Source organism: Fistularia commersonii, chromosome 14 (genome assembly GCF_037954325.1).
Source record: "Fistularia commersonii isolate RoL2024-O1a breed Wild chromosome 14, RoL_Fcom_v1.0, whole genome shotgun sequence".
In the NCBI taxonomy this organism is placed as follows: domain Eukaryota; kingdom Metazoa; phylum Chordata; class Actinopteri; order Syngnathiformes; family Fistulariidae; genus Fistularia; species Fistularia commersonii.
Genome location: NC_141297.1, coordinates 2454991 through 2479713, shown reverse-complemented (window position 1 = coordinate 2479713; position 24723 = coordinate 2454991). Strand labels below are relative to the sequence as shown.

At 44.9% G+C, this 24723-nt stretch overlaps 1 protein-coding gene across 12 annotated transcripts in view; it reads right to left on the bottom strand.

Annotated features, from left to right (window-relative positions):
• The window catches only part of anks1aa (ankyrin repeat and sterile alpha motif domain containing 1Aa), a 103953-nt gene that overhangs the window by 41528 nt on the left and 37702 nt on the right, over positions 1-24723 (bottom strand). For all 12 annotated transcript variants that reach the window (XM_086159609.1, XM_086159605.1, XM_086159603.1 and 9 more), the window contains 10 exons: positions 23332-23628; positions 21863-21938; positions 21652-21753; positions 21483-21569; positions 21229-21398; positions 18846-18908; positions 17208-17352; positions 16004-16047; positions 14135-14228; positions 4971-5461 (listed from right to left, as the gene is read on the bottom strand). In XM_086159609.1, coding sequence (XP_086015735.1) covers positions 4971-5461; positions 14135-14228; positions 16004-16047; positions 17208-17352; positions 18846-18908; positions 21229-21398; positions 21483-21569; positions 21652-21753; positions 21863-21938; positions 23332-23628 — 1569 coding nt within the window. The remainder of the gene's footprint in view (positions 1-4970; positions 5462-14134; positions 14229-16003; positions 16048-17207; positions 17353-18845; positions 18909-21228; positions 21399-21482; positions 21570-21651; positions 21754-21862; positions 21939-23331; positions 23629-24723) is intronic.

The window sequence follows — 24723 nt, the reverse complement described above, 5'->3', positions numbered from 1 at the left end:
TGCGACCTCTCGGTGACCGGTCCAGGATGCCTAAACTCCTACACCTTCTCGATCTCTGCTCCATGTAGCGTAACCATTCCCCTTGGGTTCACCAGAGATCACAGTGTCATCTGAAAACATCTTGGCAGTAACCACGGGAGTTTGATTCTCGTCTCCTAAATAGCCCTTCGCTGCAACCATTTGTCGACCGGTCCAGGATGCTTAAACTCCTACACCTTCTCGGTCTCTGCTCCATGTAGCCTAACCGTTCCCCTCTGGTTCCTGCTCCCTGCTTTCACCAGAGATCACAGTGTCGTCTGCAAACATCTTGACGGTAACCAGGGGAGTTTGATTCTCGTTTCTCTAAAAAGCCCTTCGCTGCGACCTCTTGGCGACCGGTCCAGGGTTTCTCCCAAAAGTCGTCTTGGATTTGCACTTCGAGTAAAACAAGTCGACGGATGACTGTTTACACTTTGTGTGGCGGCTTTCGATGACGGACTCGGATGTTGTGTGACTTCGCCGTGTTTGGCCTTGTCATAAATTAACGCGAAGCTGGCGAGGACTGAAGGTCATTTTTTTTTAATTTCGCATAACAGCTACCTTTTATTTTCGCTGAGTGTCTCCTTGGCAGACGTCGGTATGCCTGTAAACTGGAATCGGGTTGTTGATGTTTATGAATGTCGAGGTGATAATCGTCCGATTGCTGCGCTCGGACGTCGATACATAAACCGGATCTACATGATCTGGAATCAATGTCTGAAAGTTACTCATCACTGGCTGGAAAAGATCCACAAGGCTTTTAGAGGCAAATATTTAAAAAAATGATTTTAGCAATTTGCAGACTATTTTACACATTTTCACACTTATTGTCTTTTTATTCTTTCTCTCCATTCTGTTGTCCATTCTTATCCTTGATGTTGTTGTTTTCTCTGCTGTCTAATTATTCTTTTGCTATTTTCTAATTGTCTTCTAATTGTCTCCTTAGTTATATTTAGACTTATAACTGTTACACTGCTGTGACAAAATTATAATAATAATAATAATAATAATCTTGTCTTCTACATCATTTTTGGCCATTCTGTTGTCCATTCTTATCTTTGATTTCTTGTTTTCTTCTTCTCTCTGCTGTGTATTTATTTGTAGGTATCTTTTGCTATTTTTTAATTGTCTTTCTGTTTATATTTATGTTCATATGTATTGATAGAAAAACTGTTTTAAGCTGCTGTGACAAAAGAATTTTCCCTAAGGGGATCAATTAAGCTTATAAATTCACTATAAGCATTAGCTTTGTCCAAATGTAGCAGTTGTATTATAAAAAACCAATGCTCACTGCTAGCCGTTAGTTAGCTTGCAGCTTGCAAGCGACTACAGCGACTGAAACATTGCAGAGCAAGAATCACAACGTTAGAGATCCTTCAGGAGCTCATGTGAAGTGCAGCTTTTATTCGAGCTGATATTCAGTAACTACGCGAATCTGAATTCATCCAATCAAATTTGTTCCTTGATTTATTTGTTGTTCAGTTCTCGGTCTCTGATGACCCACATTCCTGACTGACCCGGGCTGTAGAAGAATTTCCACATTTCAACTTCATCCTTGCAGGAAACAGCTTCTTGACTCCTTTCCTCGCCACTTCCTCGTTCTAGAAGTCGCACTCTTTACTCACCACTTCCTAGATCTAGAAGTCAACGCCTTTCCTCGTCACTTCCTAGATCTAGAAGTCGACGCCTTTCCTTGCCACTTCCTCATTCTAGAAGTCAATACCTTTCCTTGTCACTTCCTCATTCTAGAAGTCAACACCTTTCCTTGTAACTTCCTAGATCTAGAAGTCGATGCCTTTCCTTGCCACTTCCTAGATCCAGAAGTCGCACCCTTTCCTCGCCACTTCCTGGATCCAGAAGTCAACGCCTTTCATCGCCACTTCCAAGATCCAGAAGTCAACGCCTTTCATCGCCGCTTCCTAGATCTAGAAGTCGGCACCTTTCCTCGTCACTTCCTAGATTTAGAAGTCGACACCTTTCCTTGCCACTTCCTAGATCTAGAAGTTGATGCCTTTCCTCGCCACTTCCTCATTCTAGAAGTCAACACCTTTCCTTGTCACTTCCTAGATCTAGAAGTCGATGCCTTTCCTTGCCACTTCCTGGATCCAGAAGTCAACGCCTTTCATCGCCACTTCCTAGATCCAGAAGACAACGCCTTTCATCGCCACTTCCTAGATCTAGAAGTCGCACCCTTTCCTCGCCACTTCCTGGATCCAGAAGTCAACGCCTTTCCTCACCACTTCCTGGATCCAGAAGTCAACGCCTTTCATCGCCACTTCCTAGATCCAGAAGACAACGCCTTTCATCGCCACTTCCTGGATCTAGAAGTTGACGCCTTTCCTTGCCACTTCCTCATTCTAGAAGTCGCCGCCTTCCCTCGCCACTTCCTGGATCTAGAAGTCAACGCTTTTCCTCGCCACTTCCTGTGACTCCGAACACTTTTCCTTGCCACTTCCTACTTCCCATGACGTGACCCTAGAAAATCCCGGAGCCAGCACATCCCTCCATTCATCTCCCTTTTAAAGTTAAACACTTTACAGGCATCGCCTCCCGAAAAATCATGCCAGACAAGACACTGAAAAGGTGGGTGACAGAGATTTTCAGAACCTTTTCAACTCCGACACCGAAGAAGACGTTGGTGGTTTCCGTGCACAAGAGGAGGATGAGTAAAGCCGTCAATGACTTTTCTGTTTTGTTAGCTCTGCCTTTTGGGAACAATTAATTAAGAGTACGTAAATAAACATGTGCAAAATCTTTCTGTGGAAAAATCTCATTTCACAACATGAAAATCCGCAGCTAACATTTGTGAAAATAGTCCGGAAAATACGGTATTGAATTATTTTCTCCGGTGCTTTCAACAAGAGGAAAGCGTTGAATACTCGCTCCTGCGTCTTAAGAAATCAAATCTGAGCAGCGCATCCGGGATGTTACTGCCACGGGCGTGACGTCAATCGCGGCCGCTCCTCTCGGCGCCTTATTACCGGAGAAATTAGCGTCGGCTCCGATCGCTCGTACGAGACGCGGATCCGTAAAACATCCAGAATGTCAACCTCAGAGCCGCGGTATCCGTTTCTTCTCCAGTCGCTCCGATAGGGTCATGTAAGGAAACACCGGGCGGAAATGTAATCTCTGGTACCCGGGATGCACTTCGGCTACCGAAACGCAGCAGAGCGAGAAAAACAAAAGGGCGGCCGACTGAAAGACGAGCGCATCCCCGAGACGATCGCGGCTTATGTCGACAATTAATTGGAAGACTAAGAGGATATCATTAATCCCGCTGACAAAGAGAGGATTGTTGGGAGGAACACGGTACGAGTCGCATAAACAGAAATCCAAAACCAAGCGTCCCGAGACTCCTTCGCCCGTTAAGAGTCGACAGAAAAAGCTCCGAGCTAAATCGATCGGGTTGGTTAGCGGTGTAAAAAAAAAAAAATCGATATGTCGAATTGAAGTTAATTCAATATATATGAAGTTATATGATATCACAGCTTCCGTTGATTTATTCAAAATTTGAAATACTTTAAAAAAAATCGTATCGTAGTTAAAAAAAAATCGTATCGAATCGAATCGTGGGGCGTTTTTAAGTATCGGAAAAAAAAATCGAATCGATCGAATGGTCATGATGGCTCTGATTTACACCCCTAGGGTCGGTGTTTGCCGTCGTTTTCGTAACGCAAAATTCTCAACTTCCTCGCTCCTCTGGAATCTCCATTTGCAAATCTCTCGTCTCACTCTCTCAGCTTCCCTTTTTTTTTTTTTTCCCCCTTTTCATCCCCCGTCTACTCGTATTCTCTAATCTCCTCTTTCCGTGGCTTTGACTCAGACAAAGTATTAAAAGTGAGTTTCTGGGCGTTCCAGTTGGCCGCCAATAACTGACAGTAACTTTTTTTTGGGTACGCTTGTTTTGGTACATCACGTAGAGCGGGGACTCAAAAAAACTTGTGTTTGGGGCTTAGCGCAACACAACGCTAACCGTCCGGAGGTGCATCTGCGCTACCGCGACCTCGCTAACCTCACCCATTCACGTGTCAGGCGTTCATATTCTGCCTTTTCTTTTTTTTTTATTCTAGTCGTTGCTATTGTCGCTCTGTTTATGTCGTCATTTCGGTTCGGTATTTTCACCCTTACTGTCCCATTTTATTGTCAGTTTTTATCCTTGATGTCCTTGTTGTTTGGGGACTTTTTTTTTTTTTGTTGCTATTTTCTCTTTTGCTATTACACGTGTAAACTATTATATCCTTGTTGGTTCAAGGCCATTCACATCCCGCTTCTTTTTGTTATTTATTTTTCATCATTGCTATTGTCGCTCTGTTTCTGTTTCTGTCTTTTTTTTCTCCCCATTTTGTTGTACATTCTTGTTGTTCACGCTAATGTCCATTTTTTTGCGGATGTCTTTTGCTATTTTCTAACTGTCTCCTAAATTTATATTCATATTTATACACGCTGTAACCGTTAAATAACTGATAAATTTCCCTTCTGGGGATCAATAAGGTTTATCTTATCCGTTGTTTTCGTTGCTGTACGCCGTCTTTCCGCCGCCTCCTTCGCTCCTTTGGCGGAAACGAAGAGTCCCTATCGCCGGTGGTGACATTTGACGGCAGCTGAGCATCTCGGCTAATCCTGGGCGGCTGTTTAGCGCGAGTCGCCCACCGTTCCGTCGGTCTTATCGCTCGCTCGGTATTCGGATTGCTGTTAAACAGCGTGGGGGATAAAAAGGGTACAAGATTCTTGTCTCCGCAAGCATTTTTGTCCTGCACCCGATGACGTCGCTGCTGCACGATATCATCAAAACATACATGTTTGGAGGAGTACCCTTCTAGCTTCTGATAAAACAGCTACACAAACATTTTCATGAGCTTTTCGTGACTCGTAGCCTTCGCCGCTCGTCTTAAATCGGAAATTGGACAATGTCGGCATCTTAAGCGCCAAACGGAAGACGACCGGACACTCACCTCGTCCCATTCCGACGTGAAAGAGGGGGATTTCTCCAGCCTCTTCTTCCCAGTGCTACAGTTCGAGACGGACTCGCTACGGTTTCCCAGTCCACCTTCCTCCTCGCTAGGAGGGGACACCAGCAGGTCCGAGTCGGACTTGGAGAGGCTGCGAGCCAGCTTCAGGTCGCCGGGCGGGCGCATCCTGCCGCCGCAACCCGCCCCGGCCCCCGAGTCCCTGGGCTCCTTGTTCACAGTGGCGTAAATCGCTTTCGGATCGCAGTCCGTCAGGATGGCGGCCATACTCGGACGGCTGGGCGGCGGCGCGACCGCCGTCTGCTCCTTTACTTTGGCCGGCGCTTTCGGCTCTGGTTGGCTCTGGCTGGGCGGCGCGACACCCGGGAGCCTGAAGGGCTCCTCGCGGCAGTCGATCACGGGCGAGGATCCGTGGAGGAGACCGGTGAACTGCTCCGGGACACCTGCTCCCTGGTCCTGTCCCAGCTGGGAGGCTTCTACGAGGAGACAGGGAGAGGTGGGACGGTGAGGCCGGGCGAAGACGGAGAGAAGTTACGAGTACCGGAGTGGAATTAAGACTGAGAAGCAGACGTGCAGAGCGCAGCTAATAAGAAACCGCCCACACAAATCCTGAAACAGATCTGTAATTGTTTCCTAGAGAAAGAGGGAGAGGGAAAAGTTGGAGAGCGGGGAAAGCACATGTTGGCAGGAGAAGCAGAGAATTCCACCAGCGGCTCGCAGCCGCCTGATGACGACACGCCGCCTGGATCCCGAATCGAAGAGCCGAAGCCGGGCGGCTTTCGGCGGAGAGCCGGCTAGCACAGGTCCTTATTCGGGTATGCTTTCCATCAAAGCTTTGGTGCAAACGCATGCATAATTAAAACACCGACTACAAAGCGAGCGCGACAAGAGGAGTTGAACTTACATCGCTCTCTTCAAAACAACTCCTTATCGAGACCTGAGAGTGGAGCGGTATGACAAACACTTGGGTTCTCCTCCTCCCTTTCCCTAGGGAGTCGCCGCCACCTTAAGCCCCATTTGAAACAAGCCTATCTGCCCGAGCATTAGGTGCCGGTTGTAGCGTCACATTTGACAACGGCAATTGAGCGGTTGTTGTCATGCCGGATGGCCGTCGCTCCCTCCCCTCCTTTTCCGCCGTTCTAAATCTGGACGCTAACGGCTCAGGAATGGAAATTCGAATCCTCGGTAATTAGCCATGTGACACACGGAGAAGGAGTGTGTACGGAGTGTGTGACCGCCGTCTCCGTCGGGGTGACCGGGGTCAGGCGACAACTGGGACAACAACAGGAGTTCCTTCGAAACACCGATGGCTCGCGCCGAACTGCTCCTTCAAGGGCACTTTGCGGCGGGACTGGGACAAACAACACCCGCAACTCCCTCCTCCACGAGTTGCTAAACACTGCGTAGTTCTGGGAGGAGGCGCGTTGGGTGTTTGCGCGAAGGCGGGGGGGAGCGAGCGACGCTTGCGTATGTCAGGACCGCGGCCAAACGCCCACACCTCTTCGGGAGGCCGGGGGAGTGTGAACGCCCTGTGATCACATCTATCCGGTTCCAGCAGTTCCCTCGCGGCGTTAACCCTTGCCGAGCCTCGCGCACGATCCTGCTTTACGGTAGTTCCTACAGACGGCGGAGTGAAACCGCGTTTGTTTTGCAGCCTGAAGTCTGTTTAAGGAAAAACAAACCAGGTTTGTTTTTATATGAGCGCGGTGGATTTTTTCTGCTGAATGTCGAAAAAGAGCCCAAGGGCGTCTCTGGAGGCTAACAGTAAATGTGTAAATGAATGCCACTGTTGACACAGCTGGTACAATATGTCTGTGGAGGATCTCGGTCGTCCAGGTCACGGTGAATTCTTGTCAAAATCTTCTCGTCGTGCCAACTGGACTTGAATTTCTTCATTCAAATACGTTTCAGCTCCTCATCCCAGAGGCTACTTCACTTCTAATGACCTGTGGGGAGTTTCCCCAGAATAACTGCCAGGTTATGGTGGCTCGCTATGTAGAAAGTAGGTCGCAGGGGGTTGTTATGCTAATTTTGGTGTTGTTTGTTGGGGACAAAAGAGCAACTTTTGTGGGATTGCCTGGATTGAAATGTGAAAAAGCTAAACAAAGGACTGTCTCGCCGAAGACGGTAATGTCCTTATTTTGGCCGGAAAAGACGGATGTCAAAGAAGCCCATCTTTGTCCAAACAGAAAAACCACCTCTGAAAAAGAGGAGGCCTCAGACACAACCTTTTAAAAACATACAACGCCTTACTGGGATCGATACCAAGACGGATTTGCACGCATGGACCAGGACCTTCTGCAGCCTCTAAACAACCGGGAAAGACCCACCACCAGCACCAGCCCCTGGTAACTTCCACATGATAGGTTTCACTCCTTTGTTTAGCCTTACCTTTTCACATTCTAATCCAGGTAATCCCCAAAAAGTTGCTCTTTTGTCCCCAACAAATTACACCCCATTAGCATAACAGCCCCTTTAGACCTACCTTCTCCCCAACAACTCTTACTTTTATATAACAAGCCACCATAAGGTGTCATAAGATGAGGAGGTTCTCATCCAGGTCAATTCTTGTTGAGATTTTCTTGTCTTGGCAACTTATTTAAGTCCGGTTGCCAAGACAAGAAGAATTCAACCATAACCTAGACCCGCCCAGAACCCTGGCACTTGCATTGGGAGACTCCCAACAGGTCATTAGAAGTGAGGAAGTGTCTGGGATGAAATTCAAGATATCGACAAGAATTCTGGTATAATGTGGTACTCAAAGCAGGATGTCATACCTCAAGTACAAATATATGAATAAATACATGAGTCCTGTCTTCGGTTGTATCTAAAAAGGTATCTTGGGGAATTTGGGGTTTATTTTCTTCATGTACTGCTCACGCAACTCGGTATGCCCTAAAACAGGTGGCGTCTGTTTTACAGGCACAGGAAAGGCTACTTCATCCACCAAATATTTCTACCACAAAGACTCACCAAAGTACTTTGTGACATCTTGGTTGAATTTCCAACAAACCTGAATGTTTTTTTTTTTTTCTTGAATTCTGCAGCCTGAGCTTCTAAAAACACCCTAGCGGATTTTTTGCTCGCCATACCGCTTTCACCCGACTCCCTACACGTCTTCTGGACGGAAAGCCCCAGAAGGGGCGAAGCTTGGACTCTTACTCTGAAAGCTATCACTCAAATTCAATAAAAACAGAGGGACGTCCGTCGATATTCGAAGCTTTCTTGCGCCCGGACGTCTGGTTCCTCCGGGTCGGGTTGATCGCTAAAAAGCGAGCGGGGTCTGCGATGAAAGAAAAAGCAAAAAGATCCACGATTCCAGTTGCTGACCCGCTCCTTCTGGATAATTGGGGTTTCGCTTCTTTGCATCTGCATCCAATTACCGCCCCGACTTTGTGACTGTCAGTAGAAAACAGTAGAACGTTGCTCACAGAATAATGACTCCTTTGAACAATCCGAGAGCAATCCAGGAACAGGGTAGACTAACTTGGAGGCAATAAAAAGGTACTTCCTGGCTGCCATCCGCCAATTGGCCGGCATTACCAAACAGCGTTGTTGGAGTTTATTGCTAAAAAAAACAGGACTAGCAAATGAAGCGTCCAATCGGGACGTTGCATCCAATACATCCCTGTTGACCGCGTGATGTTTGTAGAAGTTGGAGGACCCTGTTGCCTGAGTTCAACCTCCACCTGCCACAAAAGCGCTGTGCCGAGGTCCGGGTGGAATCTAAACCCTGGCAGCCTCGTTCGCAAAACCATTCCCACGTGTGCGGAGCTTCACCTTTCCATGCAGACGGCTGTTTTTAACGGAGCGATGGATTTACGTGAGGCAAAAACGACGTGGACAAGATCCAAAACCTGCTGGAGTTCAAGAGCAAAAAGAAAGGAAAGAAGTCGTCGAAAACGTGTTGAAAGTCGTTGAAACGTGATTCTGAGGGGTTAAGAACGGGAACGCAGGCTGTAAATCGGTTGGAAGCTAAAAGAAAGGGGATTAAACCTTCCAGTGGTTGAGCAAAATATGATCCATATATCTCCAAAGATCACACCAGTACCTCAGCTCTAATCGCCGAATCCCTTTACATAAGATTTCTTTTTTAAGAAGCACGATTCCAGCTCATTTTATCCTTGAAATCCCAAACCAAAAAAAAAAAAAATCACGATCAAAAAACGAGAAAAATCAAAATTCAAAATTCGCACCTAGCGAACTGGAACGCCCTTCACGACTCCGCCGCATTTTCGGAATTAGCTTCCAGCATCCCTCGGACTCGGTGCGGCCTCTCTATATTTTTTTGCTTATCTTTTGTATCCTTTTTCTAATAAAAAAGCAAGTGATGAACCCAGAAAGAAGAATTTTTTTAATGGAAATTAAGTACAAAATAATCGCCAAGCATGAACCCGGTGTACGTGTGAGCCATATTGCATTATAAAAAAAATAACAAAAAAAATAACAAATTAATCCGTCTTCTTTTAAATGGGGAAAATTAATCTAAGATACAAAAAAAAAAAAAAAAATCATGATACAAAAACGAGAAAGCGAGAAAAATCAAAATTCGAAATTGGCACCTAGCGAACTGGAACGCCCTTCACGACTCCGCCGCATTTTCGGAATTGGCTTCCAGCATCCGTCGGACTCGATGCGGCCTCTCTATATTTTTTTGCTTATTTTTTGTATCCTTTTTTAAATTAAAAAAAAAAGCAAGTGATGAACCCAGAAAGAAGAATTTTTGTAATGGAGATTAAGTACAAAATAATTGCCAAGCATGAACGCAGTGTACGTGTGAGCGATATTGCATTATATAAAAAAAAAAAAAGAACAAAAAAAAAAAAAAAAAAACCTAACAAATCTGTTTTCTTTTAAATGGGGAAAATTCATTTAAGTTACAAAAAAAAAAAAAACATATATATATATATATATATATATATATATATATATATATGTATAGGGACAACTGTATTCATTTCGGTTGGTCCTTTGGGGCCGACCGGCAGAAATCACATCATGTCAAGACCTCGACATGTCATTCAGTCCGACGGCGCTCAACCTCCTTCCAGCAAAAAAGAAAGCGAGCGCAGAACTCGTATGATTGCAGCCGGAGGTATGAATGCAGCCGAGGACGCAGCGGTTTGGGGTTGAGACGCCGTGACGGTTTTATCCAACTGAGCCGTGTTCGCGAGGGACTCCGGCCTGGATGGATTTACAATCAACTCGCCTGTGGAGGTTCTCAGAAATCCAGGTCACGGAGAATTCTGGTCAAAATCTTCTTGTCTTGGCAACTGGACTTGAAGTTCTTCAAAATTCAAGTTGCCAAAACGAGAAGATTTCGACCAAAAATCAATGTTAACGGTTTTCCCCTGAAGAAGCTAGCTTCTCCGGTCATACCGATGGGTCCCTCTAATGGAATTCTAATTTTACGCTACAGAGTTTTACATTGTTGGTCTCAAAAAATGCCTTTTCGAGGGAGAGACCAACCAGAACATGGGGTTTTTGTATTCTGTAGCACATCTTCGCCATGCGATCGCATTTTGTGCGCAATTGTGCGTCTTGTCTAACAGCTCCAAAGAGGGATCTAACAAAAATTTGGGGCTCGTTCTGATCTTGTTTTTCTTGTTTTCCTGATTTTTGGCCATCTTTTTATAGTGCCGTTTACACTTCCTTTTAGATCGCATTGGTTCAGAAGGCGCTTGTGACCCCCGATCTCTAGTGGGGTGGAAGGTGTCTTGTACACCTTCAATTGGTGCGTTTTGAAGATATTTGAGGTTTATCTTAGTTTTGGGGTCGGTAACTTGGGTTCGCTAGCAGTTCGCTAGGAGCCAAGGACTTTACACTTTACACATTGTGGTTTTTGCACTTAATAAATATACGCTGTATCTTTGTAACTCGTGTCTGCATATTCTCGTTCCCGACCTTTTGTTTGGTCTCACCGCCTTAGACAGGAACCTAACACATCCATGAAAGTCTTTCAATTATTTCAGATGCTAAAGATGCTAAAGAGTGTAGCTTCTTGACGTGTTTAAACAGAGAAGCTTTACTAAGAGTAAAAAAATATAAACAATAAAGTAGAAGAGAGATACTTTCTTGATCCCGAAGGAAAATAATAATAATGATAATAATAATAATAAAAAGATGGTCGCAACTTCGCAGATTTTTGTTTATGGCGGCTGGTTCTGGAACGTAGCCCCCGCGATTAAATACTGTATTTACTATATTTGTACTATATTATACTATACAATACTATATTTATATTTATATTTATTATACAATACTATATTTGTGATCCATTTGGCATACAAGTCCAAATTGTACGAGAGACATCATGCTGATAAATGGAAATCGGTCTAAACTTCCACCGATAGCGTCCATGCTAGGAGCTAACCAGGCCGTCAAGAGCACAAAGAAAAAAAAAAACACTATAGTTTATTTATCGCAACTGAAACACAATATTCATTGTGATGAAATACTGCATGAAATTTTATTTTTCGTCCAGTTGTGGGATTGCCAGAGGCGGTTTGTCCAGATTTCAACACTGTGGCAGCACGACTACCGGCGAGTGCGTGCCCTTCGTCAGTGCAACGATACACCTCCCCTTGTTGGCGGGGAGAGTAAATAAAACACTAGCTTGTTGAGATCCTTGAATAGTTTTTCATTCATTCATTCATTCATCATTTATCCCCGCTCATCCTGGGGCGACATACAGACTTTCAACCATTCACACAAATATTCACCCTCTCATTCACGCATCATATGTAGACATACAACCATTCACCCTTTCATTCACAAAATCATAGAGACCAACAAGCATTCACTCACTCATTCACATGTCATGTAGATAAAATCCTTCATCCTCTCATTCATTTATTCATAAGATGGCGGTTTAACACGTATCGTAAGACATGAATTTCCCCTCAGTGATCGATTGAGTATTCATTCATTCTTTTTTTACAAAGACAGTCAAGCATTCACTCACTCATTCACATGTCATGTACCGTAATTTCTGGACTATTGAGCGCACCTTATTATAAGCCGCACCGGCTAGCCGATCGCTATCTCGGGCTTCCTCCTGCGCATTAAAACCACCAGTCGTCTCCTTCGGTGTCGGAGTTGAACGGAATCAAAATTTCCCGGCCATTTCATCGGTCCGATGAAACGAGGACAAATGTTTTAGCGGCGTGAAGCTCGTTAGCCCCCACTAAAAAAATCTATATATCAGCCGCATTGTTGTTCAAGTGATAGAAGTTGCGGCTTATAAGATAGATAAAACTATTCTCCTTTCATTAATGTCATATAAAGACATTCAACTATTCACCCGTTCATTCGCACATCATATAGAAACATACAACCATTCACTAACTCATTCACTCATTTCATAGATAGATAGATAGATAGATAGATAGATAGATAGATAGATAGATAGATAGATAGATAGATAGATAGATAGATAGATAGATAGATAGATAGATAGATAGATAGATAGATAGATAGATAGATAGCCTGCTAACTTGCTAGCTCGCTAGCTTGCTAGATAGATAGATAGATAGATAGATAGATAGATAGATAGATAGATAGATAGATAGATAGATAGATAGATAGATAGATAGATAGATAGATAGATAGATAGATAGATAGATAGATAGATAGATAGATAGATAGATAGAAAGAAAGAATAAAATCTTGGTGTCTTGCTTGATGACACTTTGTTTTTAAGCCTCATGTTGAGAATCTCGTGAAGAAACTCAAATTGAAACTGTTTTTTTTTTTTATTCCTAAATAAATATTGTTGTTTTACTTTTGAGGTCAAAAAGCGACTTGTCACTGCAACTTTTTATAACCATTTTAGATTATGGAGACCTTTTGTATATGAATGCTTTCAGCTGCTTTGAGGTTTGTTACTAACTGGTCTTCTTAGTCCACCAGGAGATTTATTCACTGGTGCACTTTCATTTACAAGGCTATGCTGGACTGTTAACTTACATTGGTAACTTAATCACACAGAGAACTGTTGATTCTTATGGTTTCTGTTCTGATGATCAGCTGCTTCTTTCTGTTTCATTTGTCTGCACGGAACTGGGAAAAAAGGTTTTTATCTATTCTGCCCCCTCTAACATGTTGCAGAAGGACCGGAAACTCACGGAAATAGTTTCATTGAACAGCTTTAAGTCCAGATTGAGAGCGTTTGAGACGACCTCACTGATTTATATCATTTCTATGTCATTTTAATTGCATTTTAAATGTAACTGTATTCTTTTGCTGCCTCTTGGCCAGGACTCCCTTGAAAAAGAGTTTTTTAATCTCAATGGGACTTTCCTGGTTAAATAAAAAAATAAATATATAACCATTATATATGTAGTCATTTTCTAAATATAGAACCAAGACAAACATTCACTCATTCGTCATATATTGCTATACAACCATTCACCCTTTCATTCGTACGTCATTTGGTGATATAAACCCATTGACACCTTACATAAACATACAAACAATCACTTATTCACACGTCGTATGCAGATCTAAAGCCATTCACTCACTCATTCACACTAAACAGAGAGATGTGCATCCGGTAGCACCGTTTTTCACATTCTGGACAGCGTAGGGCCTCCCATGAACCCCCTGCGTGAGTTTGGACGGTGAGGAACCCTGAGGAACCCCTTGCAGACACGTGGAAAACATGGAGACTCCACACAGGGAAGGTCCTCCTGTGGGAATCCAACCGCGGACCAGAGAAGTTTCACTTGAAAGCCCCCCCATTGGAGTCCACAATCAAACTGCTTCGTATACGAGGCGCAGAGTTGTGGTCTAAACGAAGACTACTAGCTAGCTCTGCAACCATCTGATGGTTATTTGAATTATTTAAACCCCGTCTCTGCGCCTCCTCCTGTGAACACCGTCCAAACCCATAAAAACAGACCCGTCTAATCTCGGGACGACGATATTTACGGCCGGCGTGACGATGCGATTCCGAGACGAGGGCACGATTGCCGGTTGAGGAACGCCAGCGGGCCGAATCCGCCTCTGAAAGCCGTCTGGCGCGCGTTTGTCCGACTAAAATACCCATCTCCCGTTTCACGTGCTTGGCTGGTGGTTTTTTTGGGGGCCGACCTGTCGCGGCGGCGCCTGTTCCTTGCTGTAACGCTGAGGATAGCGGTCCGACTCACCCGCTGGCGCCCGCGGGCCGGCCCGTCCGGGAGGGTGCAGGGTATCTTTCGTCTTGTTCGGGGCTCTGAGGTCGTTGGGGACAGTGGGTTTTCGCTGAAACACAACAGAAGAAGTTTACTGACACGGATCAGAAGTATGGCTCATTTATGCTAACGCTAAACCAGGGGTCAGCAACCTGACCGTTTCATTGTAATGTATTTTATTTTAGTTTGTCATTTTAAATTTGAAAAACGATGGTTATCTTTTAACGTCTAAATAAAACGTGTTCAAATATTCGGTCGCCCTTAATAAAACGATCGAACACTCCGGTAATTTCTGGTTTGCTGACTGAGGATCATTTAAGCTCATAAATACAAGAAGGGCTTTATTTTTCTTAAAAGTAACCTTCAACCAAACGTCTTTTTTTTCAGCGTTCAAAATATTTTGCTGCATGCAGAAATGTCATTTCGTTGCCTCTGCTGTTGTTCATTGCAACACATTTTGTTCATACATTCGTAGCGTTTATTGTCACAGTGATTATTTCCCGTTCTAGAGAGCAGTGCTGAGTTTGATTCCAAGTGACAAACATGGAGGAACTAGCGGAATCGGACATCAGTGGAGGGCGGCCAATGAATACCGCATTTTCCGCACCATAAGGCGCACTGGATTATAAGGCGCATCTTCAATGAATGGCCTATTTCAAAAAAAAAAAAATCAAATATAAGGCGCACTGCATTATAAGGCGCATAGAATAGAAGCTACAGTAGTGGCTGGATTTGCGTTATGCAGCCGCTAAATGGATCTGCGCTAAAGGGAATGTCAACAAAACTGTCAGATGAGTCAGCCAAACTTTAATACAATACAAACCAACATTCTGACAACTCCGTTCACTCTGTACCATACGTACCGGTAGCTCTTACAGGTATTTGCGCCGACTTCATTGAAAACAACACCAACTCCATTTGTCATAGTTTAAAGCTTTTCATAAAACAAAAACACCAAGAAGGACCGCTTCTTAATTCATTGATGTTCATGTCGCTTGCTAGCGCTGTTGCCTTCATTGGAATAGTGACTGTAGAGACGCTTCTACTTGCTGCTCTCTGTTCAACAACCCACTGTTAGTTTGTCCTCAAACTGTAGCCATCTCGCTTTGTTTCTTTGGAAACTCTGTTTGGTTTTCTTTACTCAGCGCAAGTAACTTGTCGCTTCCTCCACTTCTGTACCACTGATTCGTTAATGTTGAGGTCTCTCGCTGCTGCTCTAGTCTCGTGTTCCACCACGTGACCCATCGCCTTGAGTTTAAACTCTGCGGCGAGACCTCTTGCGGCTCAATATTGAGCCATATAAAAGGCGCACCGGATTATAAGGCGCACTGTTGGTTTTTGAGAAGATTAACGGCTTTAAGGTGCGCCTTATAGTGCGGAAAATACGGTACATAGCGGCACTCTTGCTCCTGGTTATACAGACGCCGTCTTCTTCTTCTTCTTCTGGGTTCCTGTTGCTTCTTGCACTTGAGCATACCGTGCAACACCGCCCTCCCCTTTAGCTTCCAAAGGTACTGCGGTTCTTGCCACCAAAACGTGCAGGACGAAAATTTAACGTTAAACAAGCCTTAACGGCTTCTGACCCAGAACATCCAGCACGGTCTCCATGCAAGTCATGAAAAGGCCGCTTGAAATATAATTTGAAGATAATCTGGACGCAAGCCGGTAGAAGTGAAGACACCCTGATTGGACAGTGAATGAACGGAAACAGAAGAGTGATGTTCTGGAGGACTTAGAAGAGGTTTATGGACGGACAATAAGTAATAAAAACCAAGACGACACATTTACCGAATCTCACTTGACAGTTATTGCAAGGAAACTGCGAGAAGAAGGAAAATCATGTACCTGAGGTTGGACATTGTTGGGGGACTTGGCGGTGGAGTCGTCATCTGAGGAGACGAACAAAAGGATTTAGGACAAACACTGGGTTGAGGAACGTCTCCGTTCAAAGCTCAATTTCACACAACTGAGACAGTTTTTACTGACGGTGACCGACAGAATCATCGTTTATTCATGGAGTCACGTGGAACTCCAGGCGGGTCACTCATTATTTTAAATGACTCCTGGAGCCCAGAGGCACAGCCGAGCTGTTTTACCGGAGAGAAAAAAATCGTTTGACATTTCGGTCCATTTAAGAGGGAAAAAACTAGTTCATTCATTTTCTATATGACACTCGCATCATGTTTATTTTTGTCACTCTGTTTCTGTTCTTCTCCTTGTTGTCTTTTTTTTTTTTATTTATTCCATTGTTTATTCTTATCCTTGTTTATTTATGAATAAACCCTTTTCTTTCCACTTTAGATTTTTTTTACTGACTTACATATATTTATTTATTTGCTCTTCTAGCTGTTATCTAGATGTTGCATATTTTTTATACATTTTTTATTTTAATTTACAAGTTTTTTAAATTATTTTTTAAATATATTTTTGGTCTTATTTTTTTTTCTGTCTTATATCTCCATCCCAAAGACTCCGCTATCAATGTATTGTTGTGTTGTGACCTGTTTTTAAAGGCTTGTTTTGGTCTGGTTTTGATTCCTCTGAACCTGAGGGCTGCTATCTCTTCATTTCTTTGCACTCCGTTCAATAGCAAGAAAAGTCTCGACTCCCTGAATCCTTCAAACGGGTCATCAGAAGTGAAGTCGAGCTCCAGTCCAGTTGCCACGACCAGAAGATCTCGGCATGTATTGCTAGAAAACTAGTTAGAAAATAGAAAACTTCGCTGCTTATCCCCGCGGAGGGAGGCGGGGAGGCACGATGACGTCCTCGATTAAAACTCCCGACGGCGCCGGGAGGCGGTTTGGAAAACATCTCAATCAACGACGGCGGTTCAAAACGGGTGGAGGGGGTTCATTTAATCCCGTTTAATCCAATTACACGCGGAGGAGGGTCCAAGCTAGGGTTGGGACGCGCTTCACTCAAAGGGAATGCGGTTTTAACCACAATCCTGCCTTGAAGGAGCGCTCACGTGCACGTGAAGAGGAAGCGGGGGGGGGGGGGGGGATCCTGGCTTTAACTGCTTCGGACGGCGTGCAAACTCCCGCCTCACCTTTGCAGAAGTGCGAGTCCTGGCTGAGCGCCGGGACTTTAGTCTGCGCCGTCAGCAGCAACTCATAGGTGTGATCCTCCTCCTCTTCCTCCTCCTCTTCGGCCGGCTCTCCTCTCTCATCGATGCTGCTGTTAGTATACAAGGCCTGCAGAAGGAGAGGACGCCAGAGGTGAAGCAAGATCAGGGGAGTCCAATCCAGCCCATGGTATAAATCTACAATTTGAAAAACTACATCACAATCATGAACTACTGTATTTTCCGCACTATAAGGCGCACCTAAAACCCTTGCATCTTCTCAAAAACCGACAGTGCGCCTTATAATCCAGCGCGCCTTATATATGGATCAATATGGAGCCGCGAGAGGTCTCGCAACTTTGGAAAGCAGCTGCCGACTCCATTTTCTCCCGTAGAAGAAGTGGCGCGCCGTGCATGCTGGGATGCATGACTGCAGGAAGCGTTTCCATTTATGTGCGTCTGCGAAGTAGCAGCAGTAATAAACATTAAAGGGGAATTCCAGTCCAACATCACTTGTGTTTGTATAAAGACCCCCGATTGGCTCCTTCCAAGAGACTCAAGACTCAACTCAAGCCGATCGGCCACGCGGTAGAACACGGAAAAAGAGCAGCAGCGACAGAATTCAACATAAACGAATCAATGGTGCAGAAGTGGAGGAAACAACAAGATGACCAGCGCCGAGTAAAGTAGACTAAACAGAGTTTCCGAGGGAACAAAGCAAGACAGCTACAGTTGGAGGACAAACTGGAACAGTGGGTTGTTGAACAGAGAGCAGCAAGTAGAAGCGTCTCTACAGTCACTATTCCAATGAAGGCAGCAGCGCTAGCTAGCTAGCGACATGAACATCAATGAATTTAGAGGCGGTCCTTCTTGGTGCTTTCGTTTTAAGAAACATTTTGAATTGTGACAAAAGGAGTTGGAAATACATTGTTTGCAACGAAGGCGGCGCAAATACCGGTAGGAGCTACCATTGGTTTGTATTCTATTAATAAAGTTTGACTGACTTATCTGACAGTTTTGTTGACATTGCCTTTAGCGCAGCTCCATTTGGTGGATGCATAACGCAACCCCGCAACTGTAGCTTCTATTCTATGCGCCTTATATATGATCTTTTTTTTTTTTTTTAAATAGGATATTCATTGCAGGTGCGCCTTATAATCCGGTGCGCCTTATAGTACGGAAAATACAGTACTTTTTTGAAATACATATGCAGTTCCTTTGGCGCATTGTTTTAGTCAGTGTTAGCAACATGGCACAACAGTGTGACTTGTCATGTATTTTTTAAAGGAACAATTCATTACATATAAAGATCTTTATCATTTACCTGTCCTTTACATTTTTTTTTTTTTTTCACTGTTTATACAATTTCCTGCTATAATTTATTATTGTTATGTTTTGCTTGAAACTCTGGCACAACAATTTCCTTCGGGATAAATAAAGTTGTTCTTATTCTTAAAACAAAGGAAACATTTGGACTTAGTGTTACTTCTAGGAAATTAAGCTATTATTTTTCTCATCCGGCCCCCTTGAAATCAAATTAGGCTGTGTGTTTGACACCCCTGAACTTGAGGGTCTTTTTCTTCTCAAAACCACCACTTATTCACCCCAAAACCCGCTCCTCACCTCCGAGCTGGCCTCCTCCTCGTGACCGGGCACCGGGTGCGACGGGTGGCTCGGGCGATCTTTCTGCAGTGGACATGCAAAGGGCAGAAGACTTGGAAAAGACTCAAGAAAAACGATCATCTTGCACCCGCTCATAGCTAAAGACGGGTTTCTAGTCCCAGCCTGAGATTTGACAAAGACTGTGAATCTTATAAAGGTCGGTATTTAGAAAGACCCGGTGGAACGGTGAGGCTACAGGGAATGGAGATCAAGAAGTTGGAGAATTTCAAGTACTTAGGGTCAACAGTCCAGAGCGTTTCGAAAAGAGATGAAGAAACAGGTTGGAATGGGTGGAGAAAAGTGTCAGGGGTACGAGGAGATGGAAGACTATTATCCAGAATGAAAGGAAAGGTGGACAAGCCAGTGGTGAGACCAGCCATGCTAGATGGACAACAAACAGTGACAATGACCAAAGACAGGAGGCAGAGCTGGAGGTCGCAGAGATGAAGATGTTGAGGTACCAGGACGGATAGAATCAGGAATGAGTCCATCAGTTAGATGTTTTGGAGAGAAGGTTAGAGAAGCCAGGCTGAGATGGTTGGGTCATGGACAGAGGAGGGATAGTGAATATATTGGTAGACGGATGCTGGAATTGGAGGAAGTGAGATAGTGAGAGAGGATATGAAGTTATTTGGTGTGAGAGAGGAGGATACAGAGAAAAGGGTTAGATGGAGAAGGTTGATTCACTCTGGTGACCCCTGAAGAGAAAAGCCCAAAGGAAAAGAAGAATTTGTCACACGGGTGCAGGACATGTATGACTAAGACAAAGTGATGACCGAGATGGTTTGGACATGAGCACTCCTCTGTTCATGTCCGAACCATGGTGAAGATCTGGGTAGAGGGTTGCTGAAGGTGGAGCTGCCAGGCGGGAGGTCTAGCGGAAGACCAAAGAGAAGAATCATGGATGTCGTCATAGAGGGTATGAAGGTAGTTGGTGTGAGAGAGGAGGATACAGAGAATAAGGTTAGATGGAGAAGGTTGACTCGCTGTGGAAAGGGGAAAGGCAGAAGGAGAAGAAGAAGATTTACAGAACTACGACTACATTCTTTCAGCCATTTTTTCCCGGGGTATCTGCAGAGCCTCTGTTATTTAACTCCACCCATTTTTTTCCTCCTCGGCTTAATGGTGATCGGTGGAGGTTCTCAGTCATCCAGGTCATGGTGAAGTCTTGTAAAAATCTTCCTGTCTCAGCAACTGGACTTGAATTTGTTTACTTGAAGATGTTTCATCCTACATCCCAGAGACTTCTTCACTTCTAATGACCTACAGGGAGTTTCCTCATATATCTGCCAGGGTTTTAGGTGGGTCTATGTGATGGTGCTTTGTTGTGTAAATGTTGATCTGCAGAAACTAGGTGTGAAGGGAGTTGATTTACTAACGGGGGGGTCGTTCTTCGGAACAAAAGAGCAATTTAGTGGGATTACCTGGATTGAAATGTGAAAAAGTAAAGCTAAAGAAGAAGAATCAAAATAGAACGCCAGATAAAAATAGATAAAATTGATAAAAAATTGATAAATAATAATAATAATAATAATAATAATAAACAAAATAATAATAATAATAATAAATGCATATATAGCAACAACAACAATAATAATACTAGTAATAATTACAGTAAATATCAAAATAAACAAATAAAAATAAAGTTAAAAGTATGCAAAAATATATAAAAATATATGTAATGTATAGACATGTGCATTTACAAGTATATGTATGTGATTACATGTATGTCATTTTGTGTAAAATTGGGGAAGGTACTTATGGTCCTGGTCCGTGTGTGCAAATCCGCCTTGGTATTGATCCCAGTACGGCGTTATAGGTTTGTGAAAGGTGGTGTCTGAGGCCCCTTCCTCTGCTCACAGATGGTTTTGCTGTTTTGACAAAGATGGCTTCTTTGTCTCCTATACGTTGGGAGAGTTGTTATGGTTCGAGCCGGGCTGTTCTTCACCATCCGCTTCCCTTTCCTGATCGGGACGTCCTTCGCCGATCCCGTTCATCCAGATCGTCGACAAATGATAGTTAGTCTACCAGGTTCCCTCTTTCCGGAACTGTTAAAAGCTCATCTATTGGTTGTTGGTTGTGTTGCATCACGGTAAAGACAGAAAGACTTTTGCTATTTTCGTCACTTCAAGACCGATCTAAAACAGCTCGGATTACCACCTCCCACTTCACCGTGGAGATGACGGGACTTGTAGATCTTTAGGCGGAAGCTCAGCAGAAGCGACAGCGATCTGGAGCCCCTTTGTGAACCAGGAGAAGGTCCGCTAGCGCCCTCTGGTGGCGGCTTGGAGCTCCGGTCTCCTTTAAACCCCCTCCCGGTGACGAGTCCCCCCGGGCTGCTGACCTTGCCGGCGTCGCTATCCGGCCGCCCGGAGTCCCGATCGGAGGATTTGCCGCTGGTCAGGCTGTCCAGGGAGTGGCAGGAGGTGGCTTCGAAGAGGGCCTCGTAAGGGCTCTCCTCCTCGGGTCCCGGGGCCAACCCCGAGATCAACTCGCTCACTTTCTCCAAATCCCCTGCGGAGCAAAAAAAAAAAAAAAAAAGCATGAAAGCGCTTTGAGGGGTATCAAACTCGCCGCTCCCCGTCCGGCGGGTTGTACCCTTTTTCCGCGAGCTGGGACTCTCCTGCGGCGGAGGGAGCGGCGGCGGCGGGAGGTCCATGTCCGGGGGTTTTCCGGTCACAAGACCTGATGAAACGGCGGGAGATTAAAATCGAGGCTGACGTCAAAAAAAAAAAGGAAGGACGGCGCCTTCCCACGTCGCCTTCACCTTGCACGAGGGCGGCTATCTCCCGGCTCTTCTGCGACGGCATGTCTTTGACAATGTCCAGCGCCGTCAGGCCCTTCTGGTCCATGATGTTCACGTTGATTCCTGGAGGACGACAAAGAGGCCACGCGGGGTTTTAAGTGTTCCGTGCTGATTTTAATTAACCGAGAAAAAGCGGGTCAGTCCGGTCTTTTTTTTTTTTACGTGACGCGACCTGCGCAGAGGAGCTTCTGGACCACGTCCTTCTTGCCGAAGAGGGCGGCTTCGTGGAGGGCGCTGCCTTTCTCCGTCTGGCCCAAAAAAAACAAACAAAAAAAAACACAGACGGCGTGGGTTAATGCGGTGTTTCCCAACCACTGCGCCGTGAGAGATCATCAGATGTGGCGTGGAAAAATGCCCACTTTCACCCGATTGGTCCGAAAATTATTTATCCAACGCAAATAATGTGTCTTCCTATGTCTATGTGGGCATCCATGGCAACGGGTAGTGAATTAACCTGTGCGTCTGTGTGTCAGAGTGATTAGTGACGCTTTGCGGGATACATTTTTAAAATAAAAAGTACTTGTATCTGCGTAAACAAACAGCATTATTGAAAACGACCAAGACGAGTGAGAAAGCAGTGAAAGCTGCTATAAAGTTGCTGAACTCGTCTCTAAATCCAAACAGCAAAACATTAACACTACCTGCCGGCAAAATCATTGGAGAAGAAATGGAGTTGATAAAGAAATAGCCAGTTCTCTCAAGTAATACCATTTTCAGACATATTGATGACATGTCTTGGGACGTTGCAAAAAAGTGTTCTGGAAAAGTTGCACATCAGTGGGAAATTTGCATTGCAACTTGACGAATCTACAGATATTAGATATATTAGATTTCACACGAAGTAAATTGAGACTACGGTTTCATTCTAATTCGTTAAAAAATGTTTTTGACATATTTATTTGCTGGTGTCCCGTGTGATTTTTCTAATGTAAAATATGTGCCGTGGCTCAAAAAAGGTTGGGAAACACTGAGTTAATGAACGGAGTAAATCTATCAACCATTCCCTTGGACGCAGGAGGTCTTGGATGTTCTGGAGATAAAAATCAGACTGGCAAAGATCTGGGATGCTAAGGTTGGACCTCCAGAGGAGGTTTTTGGGATGGAGAGAAAAAGGACGGGGAGTCGGTTGGCGTGAGAAGAAGTCATTGGGCGAATACATTGGTGGGCGTCCAATTCTGAATCTACCGGTCTCTGGAGGTTCTCATCCAGGTGGTGGGGAATTCTTGTCAAAATCTTCTTGTCTTCGCAACTGGACTTGAGTTTCTTCACTTGAAGAATGTTTCAGCCATCATCCGAGAGGCTTCTTCAATTCTGGACCACGTTCGCCTCCCGGATGTGGAAGTCCGGTTGCCAAGACAAGAAGATTTTGCCCAAAATGTACCCGTTCTCCTTCCAGTGACCAATAGCAATCCACGATGTTAGCTGATGTGAGGCAGCATTTTAGCGTCTGTTGCTATATGCGATGCTAACCAGCTAGCAAAGCGCTTCTAACCTACCAAAACAATATTTGTCTCCAGATCCACCTGACCTGGAAAACCCTTTGCTGCCATTCCCACCAATAACGTTTTAAATCCCGATATTTTTTTTTCAGGCTAGCTGAGCCACCGGCTGACCGTAAAATACTCCGCCATCGAAACGCACCTCGTAGTTGATGTCCATGCCGGCGTCCAGCAGCACCTGCACCACGGACAGATGCCCGTTGCGGGAGGCCAGATGCAGCGGCGTGTGCTTCTTGGTGTTGCAGCTGAGCAGGTTCGGATGCGCCCGCAGCAGCAGCTTCACCACCTCCAGCCGGCCGTACAGCGCCGCCAGGTCCAGCGGCGTCTCGAACTTGTTGTTCCTCATGGTGGGGTCGGTCAGCTCCTCCAGCAGGAGCTTCACCACCCGCGAGTGGCCGTACTGGGCCGCGCAGTGCAGCGGCGTCTCGTTGTCGTTGTTCTGTTGGAGGGGAGGGTGGGGGTGGACAGACGGGTGAGACGCGGCAGGGACGCCGGCGTAGAAAACAGAAATGACAAGGATTCGAAAAAGTGATCGGAGAAAGGACACTGGGGGGGGGCTGAAGGTGCGGAGGTTAGACGACTCGGCGCAGGGGTCAGCAGACGACCGGGTTATTGGGGAGGGAAGCACCGACCACCGATGAAACCAACGTGGAGGCCCGAGGCGGCGGAGACAGGAGGACCTGGGATGAGGCTCGGGCGGCGAGGAGCGGGAGGCTGGACATTGAGGAGCACTAGATATTCACCTTGCAACAGGATGAACACCGACAGAGAGAACCCGCCCACTCATTCATTCATTTATAGCAGGGGTGTCAAACATACGGCCCGCAAGGAGGTTGGATCGGGCTCGCAGGATAATTTGAAAGTGGAAAAAAATGCATAAAAGACGAGGATTTTTTTTTTATTAAATGCAATTCCGGAATCTTCCACTAGGGGGCGCACTATTTTGGACAGAGTTAAAGACAAGCGGCATCACGAGGACGGACCAATCAGCTGCTTGTTACCACATTGTTTCTATCTTGTTCTCCACCTCCACGCTACTCCCTCGTTAGCTAAATGTCGTTATCAAAACAGAGAAAAGTTGATAAAGAGTGTAGAATTTTCAAAGAAAAATAAACTACGTCTTATTTGTTTACGCACGGGAAACCTTTGTGCTCGGTGTGTTTGCGACAAGTTTCGGTTTTTAAGGAATATAATATTCGGCGCCACGACGACGAGACTCATCACGGCGAAAAAATATGACATCTTGCAAGGAAACTGAGAAGAGATAAGGTTCGACCAATCGGGTCTGAGGAAACAGAAGTCCATTTTCACCTTTAGCGGAGAAATCAGTGAAGCAGCGGTAAAAGCCAGCTAGCTAATTGTTAGCAAAAAATGTGCAATTTAATGTTAGTCAGCAGCTTCACTGCAAACTAGTATGGTGGAATTCTACTGCTCATGCAACTCCATACATTTTCAGTATGTTTTGTAAGTGTTTGCATGTTTCATGGATGAAGTTTAATCATTTACAGGACAGGTGAATACTTTCTTACTTACA